Source organism: Triticum aestivum, chromosome 3A (assembly GCF_018294505.1).
Source record: "Triticum aestivum cultivar Chinese Spring chromosome 3A, IWGSC CS RefSeq v2.1, whole genome shotgun sequence".
Lineage (NCBI taxonomy): Eukaryota > Viridiplantae > Streptophyta > Magnoliopsida > Poales > Poaceae > Triticum > Triticum aestivum.
Window position 1 is genome coordinate 56,147,626 of NC_057800.1, and position 19,916 is coordinate 56,167,541.

General features: G+C 45.5%; 2 protein-coding genes and 1 long non-coding RNA gene across 4 annotated transcripts; 2 read left to right on the forward strand and 1 right to left on the reverse strand.

Annotated features, from left to right (window-relative positions):
• Positions 1-9,394: 9,394 nt before the first annotated feature.
• On the reverse strand, positions 9,395-10,200 carry LOC123057861 (uncharacterized). Of its 2 annotated transcripts, XR_006426982.1 has the most exons (4): positions 10,084-10,200; positions 9,914-9,981; positions 9,726-9,798; positions 9,395-9,565 (listed from the first exon to the last, which is right to left on the reverse strand). It is a non-coding gene; the product is annotated as an uncharacterized lncRNA (long non-coding RNA). The 2 variants fall into 2 exon arrangements; XR_006426981.1 differs by having other exon boundaries at positions 9,914-10,192.
• A 1,078-nt stretch (positions 10,201-11,278) lies between these two features.
• On the forward strand, positions 11,279-14,244 carry LOC123060236 (uncharacterized). The gene is made up of 6 exons (XM_044482840.1): positions 11,279-11,507; positions 11,625-11,745; positions 11,856-12,085; positions 12,202-12,273; positions 12,518-12,606; positions 13,140-14,244. Exons 2-6 carry the CDS (start codon positions 11,722-11,724, stop codon positions 13,691-13,693), a joined length of 969 nt encoding a protein of 322 aa, XP_044338775.1. The 5' UTR covers positions 11,279-11,507; positions 11,625-11,721; the 3' UTR covers positions 13,694-14,244.
• Positions 14,245-16,820: 2,576 nt separating this feature from the next.
• On the forward strand, positions 16,821-17,449 carry LOC123057862 (uncharacterized). Its single transcript, XM_044480738.1, has one exon. It carries the CDS (start codon positions 16,837-16,839, stop codon positions 17,413-17,415), a length of 579 nt encoding a protein of 192 aa, XP_044336673.1. The 5' UTR covers positions 16,821-16,836; the 3' UTR covers positions 17,416-17,449.
• Positions 17,450-19,916: the final 2,467 nt, after the last annotated feature.

The following is a 19,916-nucleotide window of genomic DNA, read 5'->3' on the forward strand; positions in this document are numbered from 1 at the left end:
ATTGGAGAGCGTTATCTTTTGAGATTTTTTCCTGTGAAAAACCTTTTAAGCAATTTAATCACCCATTTTTTTAGTCTAAATCTAAACACATTCACTTTATTGATCAATGTCCAAATACATGAGAATATAATTTAAGTCCCGGGGTTAAAGGAGCCATAAATAGCGCGTAGATGACCACAAAATAATTAGATGGGCCTTTTATGGTCTTTCATAGAAAGACCGTGAAAAATAATTAGGTTAAAATAAATCAACATTATGGGAATTGAATACAAGGCCTCTTGTCTATCTCTTAGATGTAACTAATCCCAACTCATTTTAAATATACGAGCGGCAGTCATCATGTTTAATTTTTTTTGCGAGAAAAGGAGTTGATATTAAAACAGCCAAATTACAGAAAGGTCCACACAAAAAAGGAAATTGCAACCAAGCCCCTCTGCAACCCGACTACGCCGGCACCGTGGACGAGCCGATGACGCGCCGTTTGCGGCTGCTCGCTGACGCCTTGGATCAAAGCAGCCCCCAGGCAAAATGGGAAGTCTCTGATCAACGGTCCCTAAGGACCTACACCCATGGCTGTCGTCGTCGTCGCACCGCTCAACATCGCCTTCCTTCTCCAGATCTTCAACCGTTGGAATTGTCATCCCTCGATCTCCAGCACGGGGGAACCGTGCACGGCCGCTTCACCGAGCAGCGAGCACAAAGAAAGGAGCTGGTCCACACCGGAGCTCCACCGGAACTTCGCCGTCAAAGGGGAGACCAACACCTGCAAAAAGCTGATCAAGTCGTGCCGCCGCCTCCACGACGCCACCGGCTGGCTCCCTAGGCACGCCTACACTATGTACACGTTGCAAATAGGGCCTCCCCCGTCCTCCCGCCGCCGGAGCGGCTGGCGGAGGGCGAGGGAGCCGCCGATTCGGCAACGGCGAGGTGGAGAGCCTGGGGTTCGCACAAATCGCCCTTCGTTCCTGTAGATGGGGAAGGGTGAGGTCCAAGGCTCATGTTTAGGGAGAGGACTAAAGCGGGTGAGGACTTCATGGTAATTAATGAAAGGGTTATGCTTAAATGCCATTAAAAATGATTGTACTTAAATGGAATCAGTGGGAGATTATGCCCCGCAAAGAAAATATAAACACGACTAAATTGCAACATATTTTTTTATGTTCATTTTGTAGAAGGGCGATGTTGCGTTGCAACATGTTCTTCATAATGAATCCGATGTTGTGGGACATTATGCTTGTGCAAAACATCAATTTTATCCGTTGCAATGCACGGGCATATGTGCTAGTAATAATATTAATTCAGGTCCATAGACCATCTAGCAATGACCACAAACACTGGAGCGAGCTGAAAATGCACTGACGTCATCGCTCCTCCCTCACTAGAGTCGGGCAGAACTTGTTGCAGTAGACACTCAAGAAGTCGTGCTAAGGCCCCACGGGACTAATGCACCTGAACAGCAAACGTCACCGATGAAGAGAAGAGTAGATCAGAAGGATTAACTATAGACACACGAACGATCACGGTTCTAAAGTGTGCTTAACAAGGCTATGTGCCTCATAGTTTGTCTCCTGCCATTTGAAGATGAAGTATCACTCAGATAGTTGTGTTGTCGTTGCTTTGATCTCCTTCACAATGCCAACTTCTATTTTCTACTATGTGTTTCATTTGTGTTTTTCCTTCTAAACATTACTTCTGATTCCTATGTGTTTTATTTATAGTTTTATACACAAGTTTCTCAGTAGCTTCCATCTTTTGGAAAGGAGGTCAAGAAGAAGAAGAAAAATGGGCTAACCAAACTGATAAGAAAATAGGCAATTTTTCGATTAAATTAATTCATGAATAAATCATAAATATGACATGGACAGCATTGATAACATAGTGATTACGATCTAACAGAGCATGTACTAGGCATATAGTAGAAACATCTACGCATATTGCTAGTACTGCTACAACAGAAAGAAACACGAGAAGGATAAACGATGTATACCCTCCAATCGGCCACACGGCGGTGGTGGCGGTGGCAGCAGCCGCGGCATCCTCGGCGGCCTTCTTGTCGGCCTCGGCCTTCTCAGCGGCAGCACGGTCGACGTCGGTCGACATGGTGACGATGAAGGTGATGCGGACGTAGATGAACAGAAGCGAGCAGTCGCGTAATCGCTACCCAAAAACCTAATCGCCCCTCTCCCGTACAGGATCCGGAGAAGCGAGGTTTCGGAGGCCTGTTCTCCCGTCAACCGTGTACGCAGTGAACGGGACGGAGTCGTCGGCGGCAGCAGTAGCAGAGGAACGACGTGGGCGTGGAGGCGGAGATGCGTTCTGTTTCGTGGCGGCTAGGGTTGGCAGCGTCCCACATATATATGTGCGGCCGCGCGTGGAGAAACGTGGGCTGAACCCACGTCCAAGTCGGTAGCCCACGATCCGACGTCTCAGATCGTGGCCCTACCTGTCAAAGACTCTCCGTTTCTGACCGGCAAAAGAAGCGCATAGGAGTGAGCTTGGCTCGGCTCAATCCCGCAACCCGCGGCGCGGCGAGGCGTGGCGTGGCGTGGCGTGGCGAGGCGAGCGGAGGAGGAGGAGTGCGCGAGGGCCTCATCTCTTCTCAAGCTCCAATAGCATGAGGGAGAAGATCCCTTATAAACCACTCCAACTCTCCTTCCACTTCCGTGGTGGGAATAAACTTCCCACCACCTTGTCATGCCACCTACATGGGCCCTTAGAGATCAAATCTGAAATTGTCATATGGGCTCTAGGCCCATCTCATATTTCAACAATCCCCCACCAGATCTCAGGGGCCCACTTTGTCCTTTGTTCCAAACGCTATTTTGATATATACCAGCATCTTAGTGAAGACCGATTAAGGTTGAGCTCCACCTAGACCAAGTAGTTGCACTCCTTCACAACTGAACAATGGACTATGCCTTGAATTGTCAATTTGGCGTCAAGAAGTTTCACCACAAGTCCCATTGATACGAGGCTGCCGAAGGCTGACCCCTCGGGTGGAGCATATTAGTCACACTCCTGGCCTGTTCATGAGCTTGCTAGAGATCACCCCAATCTCATAGACTGTGACTAGTAGTCGGGCTCATATAGGTGTGTTCCTCCAAAGATCGCTCTGTAGGATAGCATCTTGCTTATGCATATAAGCCTTGGAACACATTAAGACAGTAGTCATCCTTCCATACAGTTTCCAAGAGTATTGCATCTCCAACGGAGTGGGTAATTAAAGTTACTCTACTCAGTTCACCACTGGCTTGTTTTCCCAGGTCCTACTTCACGGGATCTCCGATCACATAGGTTGGGTTACTACCAAGGCAACTCATGTGGGTCTCATACCCATCTCCCTTGATGCGCTATCTATCACAACACGTGATAGCCCTTTAGTAAAGGGATCTGTCAGATTCTTAGCCGTTTGAATATATCCAATGCTATCACTTCGGAGTTCCTCAATTTTCTGACAGCTTTCAATCTCATTCTTATGTGTTTGTTGGACTTCATGTTGTCCTTTAAACTCTTCACCTTGACAATAACTGTTTGGTTGTCACAGTTCATAAGGACGGCCAGAACCGGCTTCTCAACCACTGGCAAGTCCATCAACAGATCTCGAAGCCATTCTACTTCGCCACCCGATGTGTCTAATGCTGTTAATTCTGCTTCCATTGTCGATCTTGTCTAGATCGTTTGCTTGCAAGACTTCCAGGAAACAGCATCACCTCCAAGAGTAAACATATACCCAGTTGTGGCCTTCATCTCATCAGCATCAGAGATTCAATTCGCATCACTATAACCTTCAAGTACCGACGGGTATCCGGTATAGTGAAGTCCATAGTTCATAGTACCTTTCAGATAGCGCATAACTCTCTCAAGAGCACGCCAATGTACATCACCCGGTTTGGAAACAAACCGGCTCAGTTTGCTAATAGAAAATGCGATGTCAGGCCTCGTTGCGCTCGCTAGATACTGGAGTGAACCAACAATCTGAGAGTATCTCAATTGATCTATAGCTGTGCCTTTAGACTTTCGAATCAGCACACTAGGATCATATGGTATTTGAGATGGTTTGCAGTTTGAATATCCAAAACGACTCAACACCTTCTCAACATAATGGGATTGCAGAAGTGTAATCCCACCTTCATCATCTCTCAATAGCTTGATGTTCAAGATAACATCAGCCACTCCAAGGTCCTTCATCTCAAAGTTCTGAGATAGGAAAGACTTAACTTCCTCAATCAGCTTGAGATTAGTCCCAAATATCAGTATGTCATCAACATACAAACACAATATAACTCATTCGCCCCCACCATAGCGATAGGATACACATTTGTCAGCCTCATTAACAACAAAGCCAACAGATGTCAACGTTTCATTAAACTAGTCATGCCATTGCTTAGGCGCTTGTCTCAGGCCATACAAAGATTTCACCAACTTACACACCTTTCCTTCCTGACCATCCATCACAAAGCCATCAGGCAGTTGCATATAGATTTCCTCCTTTAGCTCTCCGTTCAGGAAAGCTGTCTTAACATCCATCTAATGAATGAGAAGACCATGTGAGGCCGCCAACGAGAGTAATACTCGAATGGTGGTCAGTCTGGCCACAGGTGAATAGGTGTCGAAGAAATCTTTTTCTTCTTTCTGGGCATAGCCCTTGGCCACAAGCCTAGCCTTGTACTTTTCTATCGTACCATCGGGCCTAAGCTTCTTCTTGAACGCCCACTTGCATCCCAATGGTTTGCAACCATAAGGACGTTCAGTAAGCTCCCAAGTCCCGTTAGCCATGATGGAATCCATCTCGCTACGGACCGCATCCTTCCAGTAGTCAGCTTCTGGAGATGCATACGCTTCTGAAATAGAAGTGGGATTATCCTTCACGAGGTATATGAAGAAATCATCACCAAAGGTCTTTACAGTCCTTTTTCTCTTGCCCCTACCAAGGGATTCCTCATTATCCTCCTCAGGATTTTCATCATGTGTTTGGTTATAATATTCCATCGGAATGGCAGGTTCAGGAGTCTCCTCAGATTCCTGTCTAGAAGTGCTTTGTACATCTCTCATGGGGAAAATGTCCTCAAAGAATGTAGCATCTTTAGACTCCATAATTGTACCGACCTTCATGTCAGGTACCTCAGATTTCACTACTAGAAATCTATAGCCAACACTATTCATAGCGTAGCTCAAATTAACACAGTCCACAGTCTTTGGTCCAAGCTTACGCTTTTTGGGGATCGGCACATTAACTTTCGCCAAGCATCCCCAGGTACGTAAGTACGAGAGTTTTGTCCTTCTCTTGGTCCACTTCTCGTAAGGAGTGATCTCGTTATCCTTTGTCGGAACTTTATTCAGGACATGACAGGATGTCATTATAGCCCCCCCCCCCCCACCATGCCTTGGATAAACCCCGACGTATCTAACATGGCGTTAACCAAATCAGTTAGAGTACGATTTTTCCGCTCGGCAAACCCGTTTGACTGGGGTGAGTAGGGAGGCGTCTTCTCGTGAATAATGACGTGTTCCGCACAAAAGACATCAAACTCTTTCGAGAAGTACTCTCCACCACGATCTGACCGGACTCGTTTAATTTTCTTTTCAAGTTGATTCTCAACTTCTGCCTTATAGATTTTGAAGTAGTGTAGAGCCTCATCTTTAGTATTTAACAGATACACATAGCAATATCTAGTGGAATCATCTATCAAAGTCATGAAATATTTCTTTCCACCTTTAGTCAACACACCATTCATCTCACAAAGATCAGAATGTATGAGTTCCAGTGGCGCCAAGTGTCTCTCCTCTGCTGCCTTGTGAGGCTTGCGAGGTTGCTTAGATTGCACACACGAATGGCACTTAGAACCTTTGGCTAAAGTGAAACTCGGGATTAAATTCGATTTTGCTAGCCGCGTCATAACACAGAAACTAATGTGACAAAGACGTGAATGCCAGACTTCAGATTCATTAACACTCAAATGAATATTGTTCACGACTTTATTACATAGATCTGCAAGAGAAAGGCGGAACATGCCTCCGCATTCATAACCCTTTCCAACAAGTAGTTCATATTTCGTAACAACTAATTTATTAGACTCGAATACCAACTTAAACCCTTCTCTACATAGAAGGGAGCCACTAACGAGGTTCTTCTTGATGGCGGGGACATGCTGCACGTTCTTCAGCTGCACGATCCTTCCTGAAGTAAACTTCAGATCGACCGTGCCAACACCAAGAACAGAAGCACTCGCGCCATTCCCCATCAGTACGGACCCGTGACCTGTGGCCTGGTAAGAAGAAAACAATAAAATGTTAGCACACACATGAACACCTGCACCTGTGTCGACCCACCAATCGGTGGACGGCCAAACTGAAAATACAGTAAATAAATTACCGTACCCAGATGCACCACTCTCATTGTTGCTCACAATCATATTGACAGACTTGGAGTCCCGTCTTTGCTTCTTATACTTGTTTGGGCACTTCTTGGCCCAATGTTCAAGCGAACCACAAGTAAAGCAGCCCTCATCCTTCTTATTCCTCTTGAAGGTCTTCTTACCCTTCTTCTTAAAGTCGGCACTCTGTTGGACACCGTTCTTTCCCTTGGACTTGTGGGAATTGGAGTTCTTCTGATGCACCATATTGGCCACAGAAGTTCCTTCTACCCCTTTTCCGTGCGAGTCCTTTGCCCTTGAATTCTGCTCAACACTCAGATGGCCTATGACATCCTCCACAGAGAATTCACGCCTCTAATGTTTCAGAGTGGTGGCAAAGTTTCTCCAGGAATTGGGAAGCTTAGCGATTATGCAGCCCGCGATAAACTTGTCCGGTAACTCGCACTTAAGAAGCTCAAGCTCCTTAACAATGCATATTATCTCATGAGCCTGCTCCAATACAGGACGGTTTTCAACCATCTTGTAATCGTGGAACTGCTCTATAATATACATCTCGCTCCCTGCATCGGCAGCCCCGAACTTAGATTCGAGCGCCTCCCATAAGTCCTTGGCAGACCGCACATGCAAATATGCGTCAACCAGCTTATCTCCAATCACGCTCAGAACTGCCCCGAGGAACACGACAGTGGCCTCCTTGAACGCCTTCTCCTGTTCAGGAGCGATCGTTCCTGTGGGAGTCACACCGGCGACCCAGAACGCGTTCATGGCCGTGAGCCATAAGGTGGTTTTAGTCTGCCAACTCTTAAAGTACGTCCCCGTAAACGAGGACGGTTTCAGTGCAGCAGCAAAACCAGAATTTGAAAAACTCCTACGATTAGGTTTTTGGATTGATAAGAAAATAGGCAGTTTTTTCGATTAAATTAATCCATGAATAAATCATGAGCATGACATGGACAGTATTGATAACACACTGATTACGATCTAACAGAGCATGTACTAGGCATATAGTAGAAACATCTACGCATATCGCTAGTACTGCTACAACAGAAAGAAACACGAGAAGGATAAACGATGTATACCCTCCAATCGGCCACACGGCGGTGGTGGCGGTGGCAGCAGCCGCGGCATCCTCGGCGGCCTTCTTGTCGGCCTCGGCCTTCTCAGCGGCAGCACGGTCGGCGTCGGTCGACATGGTGACGACGAAGGTGATGCGGACGTAGATGAACAGAAGCGAGCAGTCGCGTAATCGCTACTCAAAAATCTAATCGCCCCTCTCCCGTACAGGGTCCGGAGAAGCGGGGTTTCGGAGGCCTGTTCTCCCGTCAACCGTGTACGCGGTGTACGGGACGGAGTCACCGGCGGCAGCAACAGCAGAGGAACGACGTGGGCGTGGAGGCGGAGATGCGTTCTGTTTCATGGCGGCTAGGGTTGGCAGCGTCCCACATATATATGTGCGGCCGCACGTGGAGAGACGTGGGCTGAACCCACGTCCAAGTCGGTAGCCCCACGATCCGACGTCTCAGATCGTGGCCCTACCTGTCAAAGACTCTCCGTTCCTGACCGGCAAAAAGAAGCGCATAGGAGTGAGCTCGGCTCGGCTCAATCCCGCAACCCGCGGCACGGCGTGGCGCGTCGAGCGGAGGAGGAGGAGTGCGCGAGGGCCTCATCTCTTCTCAAGCTCCAATAGCATAAGGGAGAGGATCCCTTATAAACCACTCCAACTCTCCTTCCACTTTCGGCGTGGGACTAAACTTCCCACCACCTTGTCATGCCACCTACATGGGCCCTTAGAGATCAAATCTGAAATTGTTATATGGGCTCTAGGCCCATCTCATATTTCAACACAAACTGGGTGTGGTTTGATCATCAAATGACCAGTTAAACTTTGTTGCACAAGAAGTATCTGGGCCGAAAAACGATATTCCAGACATATTAGAAGACCGTGGATTCATGGGATGGTTTGATGATGATAAAGAAAAACATTTGTTTTGTTTGGATCTTTCATGAAAAAAGACGGCTTGAAAGATACTCTTTTGAGAGGATAAGTAGTTAGGACATATCACTCTCCCGGAATAGTCTCCAACCTTATACCATATTGTACGTGATAAGAAGGATATTTTTGCACATGTGCTCAGCTTCCCCGCCAATGTATTACTTCCACATAATTTGATCGGCCCCGTCTTATGCCATGACAACATCTGTTATCCCATTTAGATTTGATTAACATGACATAGGATCAGATATGTTTCGTTGAAATCCAATTGCATCTAGATCCTTTACATTCAACTCTATTTTATGTACATTTTGAAAGAAGTCAAAATTTCAAAAATTATGAGATGAGCATACTAAAATATCGGTTGCATACACCGACTGGTTCACACAAAAGACCTTAAGCCGTTAAGGAAATTATTATCGATATATTTCAACACTAAATATGCCTTTGTAGGACGTTTAAAGACTTGTGTCAAGCCTCTAAAAAGTCTTATGTTTATGAACAGAAATATTTTAGAATCAGATTTTTTTTGTAAAACAATGTGCCATTTATGAGACGTCGAAAATAGAAAAAAAGGTATAGCGCAACGTGAATAGCGTGGAAATCCATTTTTATGGTTTTTCCACACATAACGCAAATGATCCTTATTTTTAAGAGTAAATTCCGGTTTTTACCCCCTATTTTTACATTTTTGACAATAATTACCCCGTTTAGCGAGATTTCATCCCTTTTACCCAATTTAGCAAAAGTGTTGCCACAGTTTACCCAGTTTAATATTTTATAAGCATTCTGACACGCTGGTCCAATTGTGTTACCATGTTTGATATTTTTGGAGTTGATGGTATTCTCCTATTATTTATAAATCAGATCATTCTCCTATTATTTGCAACAGATCATGGAAATATACTACTATCAAAATTTATTAATATAGACTACAGATTGCTCCGGGTTCACATATTGAAAACAGGTTGAATGATGCTTCCCATTTATAGATAGCACCAGGACCTTATAGTACATCTGAATAACATCACATGTATAGATAGCTTCACTAGTTCACAACTGCAGAAGCTTCAGAATACACCAAACAGTAGCAGTGGCACATACACCTTGTCAGTCTTCACCTTTCTTAGCTCCTACACCTTGCAAAGCTCTCCATCTAGGATGCTAACATCATCTTGTCCTCCATCACTTCCAGGAGCTGTCACAAACCACAAAAATCATCCTCCATCTATGCGCCTTACAACCACTGAAGGAGATCTAGGTTACTCTAAAATATATTCTGATAAAGGTTTATCAAACTGAAGAAGTAAAAGAATTCCAATATTCAAAATGTTGAAAAACACTTTAAATCAATGTACCTCAATTACAGAAGGGTGATATATATAGACATGATCTTCTAATAAGCATCTTAATTTTGTCCGAATTAAACGCCTAACCAGCAAATGCATGAGTCAGGAAAATTTTAGAATACACAAATTGCTGTAATAAAGATGGTCAAAATCATGTGGAATGGGGTATGACTGAGAGGGCTTGTTTGTTCACCAACCTCGCTGATTTGTTGGACCAGACGTCGCCATAGAACCGCCATCAACTGAGCACAGACTAATAGGGTCCCTGCTATGTCGCCAAAGTAGGAAGAAGAACTAAGCACAACCTGATGCGGTCACATACATGATTAGTTTTTTAAGTATATCAAATTCAGAGGACTACGCCGACGTCAGCGAACTTGACGGGACCATCGGATTCCACGAGGTCATTTCTTGCCATGATGTTGTGGCCATACAGCCCGGCCCGAGGAGGTATGAAAGCGCATGGCCAGGACCTCAGCACCCGCCACTGTCGCCGTCATCGTCGCCACTGCTTGACAATCCTGAGCAACGATTGGGGGCGAGCAACGCAAGCGAGAACCGAGTAGAGGCGAGCATGGCGCTCGCCGCTCGGCCGACTCGCACGTTGTGCGTTGGACGCGATGCGAGTGATCACCATCAGGCTGTCCTGGTCGGTAGAAGCTACGAGGACTGGTTCGGCAGGGAGAAAAATAGGCAATAAAAAACCATTGATGTGGCATGCCAGCTGGACCAGACAATTGAAACTTGTCGGTCAGAACACAAAATCTCGCTAAACAGGGTAAATTCTGGCAGAACTTTTGCTAAATGGGGTAAAACGGACAAAATCTCGCTAAATAGGGTAATTAGTGTTAAAAATGTCAGAATAGAGGGTAAAAACCAGAATTTACTCTATTTTTAACAACAGTTTACAAGGTTTACTCTTATCTTTTTTTTCTTTTTTTGAGGGAAGGTCGTCATGGTTATTAAATTAAAAGACATTTACATCGTCAACGAGCTTACCAACCGCAAAGTCAGGTGGCTCGTCTAACCAATTTAAAGTAGACTTATTACAATAACTTTAGTTAGCTAGTACATGAGCTGCTTGATTACAAGAACGAAAACAATGCTTAAATATGACCTTCCCAATTATAGTGCTTATATCCACGCACTCTGCAAATAATGTTGCGGCTGTATGACCAGTACAAAAGTTGATTACTTGGAGAGAATCTGACCCCGCTTCAATTCGGTTGAATCCCAAAGAATTGGCAAATGATAGTCCATCTCTCATAACTATCGTCTCCGTGGTAATTGCATCAGCTGCCATCGAGATGAATTTACATTGCGCGGCGATGAAGTTTCCCCTATCATCTCTGAGAATGGCAGCCGTCGCACCACTGCCATCATCTGCAAAGAAAGATGCATCAACGTTTAACTCTGTATCCCCTACTTCTACGTTCTCTGATTCTTTTAATCAAAAGTTTTTTTTTTCTGAAACAAGGGTTTCAAAAGTCCGGTACAAACTAAATAAATCCGGTGCACATCACGCCCGTACATTGTTCATCTGACGGTCGGGTAGGAAGATAGGTATCCTCTGCCCGGCTATCCCCTCCTCCCCGGTTTCAATCCTGTCTCTGAAGACTCCTCCCAAATTCTCAACTGCTGCCGCTGCCGCCGCTGCTTCTTCCTCCTACTCTCGGCGACTCGTCTCCACAATTCACCCCCCCTCTTCGTCGTCGTCGGCGGCGGGGACGACGGGGCACAGCCGAGAACCCAGGCTGCCAGGACCAGCGGCAACTCCAAGCTTGCTTCTTGGTAAGGGAAGGAACCCTAGCTTGCTTCGCCGATTGATTGATTCGATTCGATTCACCGGACAGTTCCTTTGTTCGTCTCATCCTTCGCTCAGTTCATAATTCGATTCGATTCGAGTAGGTGCTTCTTCTTCTTCTTCTGCTTCAGCGCAGCGCGAGATCCGTCGGAGCCGAGCCGAGCTGAGCTGACCCCATTGGACTGAACTTTAGGGGGCGTAATGGACAACACCCAATTCGCCATGGTAATTCCTGCTTACACGAGCTGCGCAAAGGAATCTAATTCTGTTTCTAACCTTCTGTGTGTGATAGAGTGTCCTTACCTGCCTCTGTTTTTCTGCTTCTGGTGGAGCAGATTGAGGAGCTGGCCTCGCTCATCAAGGACAACCTCTACAGCAAGCACCTCGTCCTCTCCACCGAGGAGATCCTCGTCACCCTCCTACAGCACAGCTACCTCGATGACGACGATGGACACGACCGCGCCACAACTGAAACAAGTCGCGGGGCAGCTGGGAATACCATAGAGCTCCAGCCCACCAGCTCCTACAATCGCCTCCTTTTGCATCGTCTCGCCGACATATATGGGTATAAAAAACCTCCCTGATGCATTCATCTCCGTCCGCTTCACTGTGCTGACATGCTAAAGTCACTGCGGCGACCACTCCGTTTGCTAATTTTATCTGCTTCTGTGTCGCTGCTAGGTTTGCTCACGAATCTGTTGGCGAGGGTGAGGATCGGCATTTGGTTCTCCAGCGCTGCCCTGAGACAGCCATGTATGTCGTCAACCTCCCTTATTGAAACCTTTCTTGTCTGGCTCGATTCAGCAACGTCGTACATGTCTACACCATGCCAAAAATGTGCTAGTGTGTTTCAAGCAGGGTGTCTCACTACCAGTGCCAATGTTCTCTTTTTCCCTGCTATATATTTAACTCGCCACACATAGGTCGGTGGTTGGCTAAATTCAGAGCTGTTATTATGCTTGCCCTGTTTTGAATTTAGTTATGCTATATGTTTCAGCCCTCCCGTCCTTGTCAGCGATGTGTTGTGGAATTATGACGACGGTGATGGTCCTTCAGCCTCTCTCATGCTAGCGAGAAATGAGACAGGTGAATGAATCATTCTTGATGCGTTTATTTGCTGTATCATGTAGTGATTAGGCAGATGCTTGTTTGGAACAAAGAGTTTGAGGCTACTTCTTGAGAAGAAAAGCGGGATTTACTTAGGAAGTAAAGAGTGTCCAGTCCTTTGCTATGGTCAAATAGTCAAATTTATTCGTAGTGTTACCTTCAGAAACTCTAAACACATCATTAGCAAAAAGAGTTTCCCTACATGTATGAATATGATCTCTCATCTCACGCAACCCTCTGTTTTACAAGTTTATGCTTACTGCGTCTGAATTTGTGAAGATATTCGACGGTAGGACTGAGCAATGCAAAGCTTCTAGCAGTCCCAGTTTATTTTTCAGCTCTTGCACAGTGTAGCTTGTAACCTGGATTTAGCTATTTTTGGTTCAGCCCTTCTGCTGGCCACTAGCTTTACATAACTTGTTTTCCTTCATTAAATAACTAGGCAGACCTCATGCATGCCTGTTTGAAATACTAGCTTGCAGTAATTACTAATTAATACCATCTTCTTTCAGATCTTCAGAAAATTTATGAGCCAGAAAATGTCCAAGACGCTATTTCTCTTGAAAGCTTGCATCTGAAAACTGATACACCAGTTTCGAAGCCATTGCCGCAGTTGGTGCCACCTTCAGCAGCATCGCTTAAGGAGAGGGAAGCTGCTTATCGGGCTGCTCGTGAGCGAATCTTCTCTTCACATGAAGCCAAGGGAAACGACACATCAGCAGCAAAATCTAGGCATGTTCCTGCTGTTGCTCAACGGATGATCGCACACGCACTTGGTAAGAGAGTTGAAGATCCAACAGAGAGAGCTGCCTTGGAGAAAATCAAAGGGAAGGAACTGGTAAATGGACGAACTAGTCCCACGAGTAAAGAAGCAGGGAAACACAACTCAAGCTCACCTGGTAGTGGTCCGTGTCGGAACCCATCTGCTCGAAGCCGTCCTACACCTACTGTTAGCGCCGAGACGCTCAAGAAAGAACAGACTGGAGCGGCTAAAAGGATGTTTGCACATGCGTTGCGGCTCCCTGGTGTTGAGATGCCCAATGGCGCGGCCCGAAAACCCAAGTAAGAAGAGCTGGAGATGAATGAAATTCCGAGAATGCATGGGCTGGGGCTGCCTTGACTGCCGTGCCCCGTGCGATGGAGCTGGAAGCCCTTGCTGTGCCAGCCTGCTCTTATCTTATGGAGTGGCACTTGTGATGGATGTTAGAAGCAGATGAAAGGATTGGCTGTTCAAATCAGCCGGTGTGAGACAATGCGCCGTAACCTTTATTTTGCCTCCCTTGACTCGAGTTGAGTCGAAGAAAAACCTGAGGGCACACGGTGAGAAGGCTGAATCCAAAGTGGCCGTTCCCTGTTAGAATTAGAATTGTGCTAGCAAGTAGTGGTGTTGGATGTTTGCCAACAGAAAGAAATGTTCTTGTTAGCGCCTACCCCAGTCCAGTGAGTGTTTTTGGCTCTCCAACCTGCTGTATCGTTCTTAGCTTATATACTACCCTCTCTTTGCAGAGGGAGTACCACTTTGGTGTATCTTACTATCTTAGTTTGGTTTTGAAGGGCTTAGTTCCCAAACAATGTTTTATAGTTGATGCATGAAATTCGTTCTTTTTTCGAGAAAAAGCACATTGAAAAGAGAGTTTTGGTTACATTCCTCCTAAGAGGTAGTCCCTCTGTTCCCATAGAACAGCTGTACATTATGGGACGGGGTAGGTTACAAGCATGGAACAAAGACTAATGCAAATCACAGGTCGTCAGTAGAACAGCTGTACGCCCATAGCCTGGCCTCATTTTTGATTCTACAGTTGCACATGCAGTCATTTCGGTGCTTCCAAGCGTCGCGGAGGCAACGCATCAACTTGGTTGCCTTCATCCAACAGAGATCCAAACCGGTGAGCCAATGGAAGAACTTCACTCCTGGCGTAGCCAAGCTCTTCCATATGAGCTTCCAGGTGCTGCAGATGGCATGGGTTCGCGTTATGAAAACGCCATTCAATCTGTACTAACTTTTTCTTAAAACAAAAATTGTACTAGCTTCAATTTACCTCTGTGATTGCTAATAAGATAAAAACATGTAGTAAGTTGATCAAAATAAATCTTAGCTGCTAATGATTTTTTGTCTAAAAGGACTACCTGCCTAACGGTATTGACAAAAAAAACCACCTCTGAGATGAATTGCCAAAACAGACCAGTCTAGACGTGGCGGCAGGCGCGCCAGCCGACATGTGGCGCCTGCCGCCACATGCGGAGGCGGCAGCCCCTGCCGCCATGATGTGAGGCGGCCGGTGGCCGATTACAGGAAAATTACAACCCGACGAGCCGTGACGGAAACAGGGGCAGGGCAGGCTGGCCCTGCCGCCATGCAGTCAGACGGCATGCACTACTGCCGTGCGCGAGCCAAGTCACTTTACTCATCAAAATAGACAACGATGGCAAAGTTGCGTGGATACATGCATGCATCAGGATTCGTTCTCTACTGAGCAAGTGATCCATTCATCAGGACGTACATGCATCAGCAATGGCCCAAAACAGGGTACAGGTGGCCCGGCTTCCGTGCAGCAGCACCATCAGCGCATGCCGCCTAGATGCATGGCGGCAGGGCCCACTTGCCCTGCCCCCGTTCCGTCGTGGCTCGCCGGGTTGTAATTTTCATGTAATCGGCCACCGTCCGCCTCACATCATGGCGGCAAGGCTGCCGCCTTCGCATGTGGCGGCAGGCGCCACGCGTCAACTGCCACGCCTGCCGTCACGGCTAGGCTGATCTGTTTTGTCAATTCGTCTGGGAGATGGTTTTTTTTATCAATACCGTTGGGTAGGTAGTTTTTTTGGACAAAAAATCAGCTGCTAATCACCTCCCATTTTACTTCGAGAACTCAAAACAACATTCTTAAAAAAGGAATTCATCTTTGTGGTGTTTGGTGGTGCTTTTCTCTTCATAGCTGCTAAATTACAAGTCTTTGAATTAGGGCAGGTTCTTTTGGGGCTTATTCTAAAAGCCTAACCTAAAATTTTATTTTAGAAGCGTCTCTTGTATCCGGCGGTGCATCTAGCATCGTTGGTGAGCATGTGGAGGTGTGTCTTCGGCGGATCTATCTTTGGTGGATTTGCTCGGATTTCGTCGTTGTTCGTCTACGTTCGTTTGTCTTCGGGTTGAATCCTTCCAACCTACGTTACTCTTCATCGGCGGCGGTTGCTGTTCTGATAGATTGGAAGTTTTTCCGAAAAAAGAAGCGTCTCTTGTATTGTTTGACTAAGTCTTTGTGGCAAAGTAACTTTTGTAGTGGATTCATTTCTTCAAGACCCGTCGAGTATTCTAGAAAAAAAAATCTTAAGGAATTTCTTGACATTTAAAATGGACACACTTGATTTGCGAATGTAGCATGTCTGGCTCACTGTATGACTGATAAAAATATAATATGACCGCATCCATGAACGTCTATACGTGGTGGTCCGATGGCCTGCCTGCCTCCACAGCCGTCCTCGACGCCGTGCTCCACTCCCTGGCATTCTCAAGCATTGAGCCAGGGTCAGGCCCGAACACGGCGTCCTTTATGCTGTCGCGTATAGCGTTCCTACGCAAGGGCGCATGGATGCATACACCTGTCTTGAACTCATCCACCAGATAAGAAAAAAATATGTTATTTTTTTGTTATGTTAGCAAATTGTGATTGTCATTTAATATGGGCACCGGATTAGCGATTTGTTTAGCGATTTGTTATTGAGGAAAATCAGATTTCGTTTTGAAAGGTTATATAAAAAAAATCTTATGTCTGTCTTTTAGAGAGGTGATCTCACATATATGGTGCGGATATCTGAATTCTTGATTACTTATTATATACTTGATTGAATTGAATCAAAACTTACCAAAGCAAACACGAAACAAGATCTCCATCTTTAATGGGATTTGGTTTTTAATGGGAGGGAGGGTGGTGGGTGGTGATGCGAAAATAAACCAGAGGAAATATATGGTGGTAGGTGAGGAGGAAAAAAACTGCGGAAGGGAAGCTACCAACTCCCTTTTACGAGTAGAGATTTATGTAGAATATATTAAAAATTAATGCAAAATATACAGAATCTTAATGTTTTAATACCAGATCATTCACTAAATCAAATCAACTAATGCTACAAATAGTGCTGACGATGTGTATATATACTTGCACTCGTAAAGAAATATCTCCCCACGAAGAGAGAGAGAGAGAGAAGCACACACTTTCTATGAGTATGTCAAAGATCATTCTCCTCCTCCTCCTGGCACCCCTTCGCATGGCCGCCGCAAGCCCGGATTGTGCCCCCGGCCGGGAGCCGGGCATGGAGGCGTCTTTTGCCTGTAGCCAGATGTGGCTGTTGAAGGCCGAACAAGATCTCTGCGTCCGCATCATGGCCTGGGGCGGCGTCGACATGTCCGTGTCGCACAAGGAGGAGGAAACCGGGTACGTGAGCCTTGCTGCGTGGTTCGCCGTGGAATCCTTTGAAGTCACGCGGATCGCCGCGAGGAACCAGCTCAACCATAACACATCGCTCTCCGGAGAGGAGAGGCGCGCCTACGAGGGGTGCATGAAGGACTACGCGCTAGCGGGCAGCTCCATCACCCGCGTCGCCGACGAGATGCTACCCAGCTGCCGCTTCACGGGCCTCAGCGGCGAGTACAACCGTGCGCTAAATAGCATAGTTAGTTGTATGAATCGGCTGTCGGCGCTGGCTCGGGTGAACACGCCGTTGTACCCCATGGTGTTGGCCGACCAGGACAAAGCAGTGCTGGCGTACCATCTTGCTACTTTGATTGGTGTAGTGTGATAGAGCAAACAATAAAATAGACATTGGGTGCACCGCTACATAGCTTTACATGTGTGATGTGTTGCCATAGTTGGATCTATGATTGGTGCCAGGTTAGGCTACTCTATCTAGCTACTCTCTCTGTCCGAAAATACTTGTCATCAAAATGGATAGAAAAAGGGCGTATCTAGAACTAAAATATATCTAGATACATTCTTTTTTATTCATTTTGATGACAAGTATTTCCGGACGGAGAGAGTATTAAGTTAGTAAGTTCCCTCAAATTTCGAGGCTACTGATGTGTCATAGTGTTAGGGCATTCCAACGGCAACCCGCAAAAATTCTCCCGCATACGTCCGCGGACAGGCCACCAGTTCACGCACATGAATGCTGGAGACAGCCATCCAACTATAGCCGCATACATTTTCACAACAACTCGAATCAACCGGATAAAATTCGTGCAAACAAAGCCGGAATTCATACAAACATAACGAATTTCATATAAAAATGCCGAATTTTCATATAAACACGACGGATTTCATTACATTTACATCAAAGCGGTCCTAGTCGAGCTCTGGAGTATAATTAATACCTAATCTAAATCGACGCCCACGGATCCCTTTGTCTTCCTGTAGCGACCAGACCTCAAACAGTCTGATCTCTGTGCTCCGGTGTCATCCTTGGATCAGTAATGCTGACACCACACAGTACTCGGAGGATTTATAGCAGAGTAGCAATCACACACTTATTACATCGAGTGTCTCAATAGAGAACTTATTATAATAAATATGGTTTAAGGCCATCTAATAACGATAAGAGCGGAAGGCTTGGAAGATAAGTGAGTCCATCAACTCCAACGGCATCACTGAGTATAGAACCACGACCTAAAAACTCCTTAATCGTCGTCTGAAAAGTCTGCAACATTAACGTTGCAGCACGAAACGGGTCAACACATGGAATATGCTGGCAATGTAACACATAGAGAGTAATGGAATGAAACAACTATACTATATGCATATTTGGCTGGTGGAAAGCTCTATGGTTACAGTTTTGCGTAAAGCTAATTTTTCCCTACTACAAAGGAATAAATTTATTTAACTATCATGGTAGTTGTTAAACATTGAGAATGGTTGACAGCATTCTCAATCCCAATTAAACATCATCATTAAACATAACCCAACAAAATTAATTTAGAGTAACATGTTGAGATTCACATGATAATCCAGGTACTAGATACTCAAGATGTCCATAACCGGGGACACGGCTAATCATGATTAGTTCATTACACTCTGCAGAGGTTTGCGCACTTTTCCCCATAAGACTCGATCGCCTTCGTTTGGTTTCTTGCACTACATGGTGTTTGAGAAGACAGATGACCGAGACATAGTCTTTCAGAAGCGCTAGCATCTTAAGATCGGGTAGACCGTACCACCTACACCCTCTACATCTGCTAGTCTACCACTGTAAGAGTTCGCACGACTTAGTAAACTATGCTAGAGCCCATAATAGCTTGTGGCTGCACACAGAAATTTCTAGTATGAATAGTCTCATGATCCCTTTGAGCCTGCGTGGCGGTCCAAAAGAAAACAGGCAAGTCCTGAAATACCCAGGTGCCTCAATCCATCCAGATGTGTGTTTAAGTTGCCACCTTAGATAAACCATTAATTAACAAACTCACATCTGTCATGGATATCACTCACCCAATCCACGTCTACTAGCATAGCATGGCATAATAAGCAAACATAGAAGTAACTCCCAAAGGTTTGAAAATAAACAGGTAATAGGTACTACCTCAACTACTTCCCATCCCACAATTTAATTAGATCCTAATCATGCAATGTGTGAGGTTTGATCTAATGCAATAAAACTGGGTAGTAGGAAAGGTATGATCAAATGTTACTTGCCTTGCTGATGATCCGGGAAAGCTAGAGATTCGAAGTAACAAGCGGCGCACTCCGGGTATTCTATCGCAGACAAACAAACAAGCATGCAATAAGTACTCATCTAATGCACATGTAAAACTCAAAGAAGAGATCTAACCAGAAGGTTCAACTTAAGAACTTCGGTTGGCAAAAAGAATCAAATCGAACGAAGCAACGAAAGTCAAACGACGAAAGAAAACAACTTCGTTCTACTAATCTGGATCTAGGGCAAATTTTAAAGTAGCAAAATCTTGTTTAAGTTGGTTAAACGGATAGAGGGTTTCGAGACAAAACTCCAGGCGCTTGAATCGACTGATTCCGATAAACGAGCGAAAAGTTATAGTAAAACGAAAATCGGATGAGGAATCGCGATCAGAAAAATCGCGTATTTAATCCGAGAAAAAGAAAAAACAACGAATGCTCGCTAAAATGAACGGACGGACGAACGCTCACTATTTAAATAAACCGGAAAACCCGATCTATTTAAAAAAACCGAAACTAAAAAAACCGACGGAAAAACCGAACGGTTTTTCGAAAAAAAATAAAAAAAGGCGCGGATTTCAAGGCGGCGGCGAATCTCGGGCGGTGTGCGGCGGCGCG

Excerpts from the sequence above, each read along its gene's own strand:
- LOC123060236 (XM_044482840.1), top strand. The coding sequence starts at position 11,722 with ATGGACAACACCCAATTCGCCATG. Across the intron at positions 11,746-11,855 it reads ACAACACCCAATTCGCCATG|ATTGAGGAGCTGGCCTCGCT; the intron begins GTAATTCCTGCT and ends CTGGTGGAGCAG. Across the intron at positions 12,607-13,139 it reads GCTAGCGAGAAATGAGACAG|ATCTTCAGAAAATTTATGAG; the intron begins GTGAATGAATCA and ends ATCTTCTTTCAG.
- LOC123057862 (XM_044480738.1), top strand. The coding sequence starts at position 16,837 with ATGAGTATGTCAAAGATCATTCTCCTCCTCCTCCTGGCACCCCTTCGC.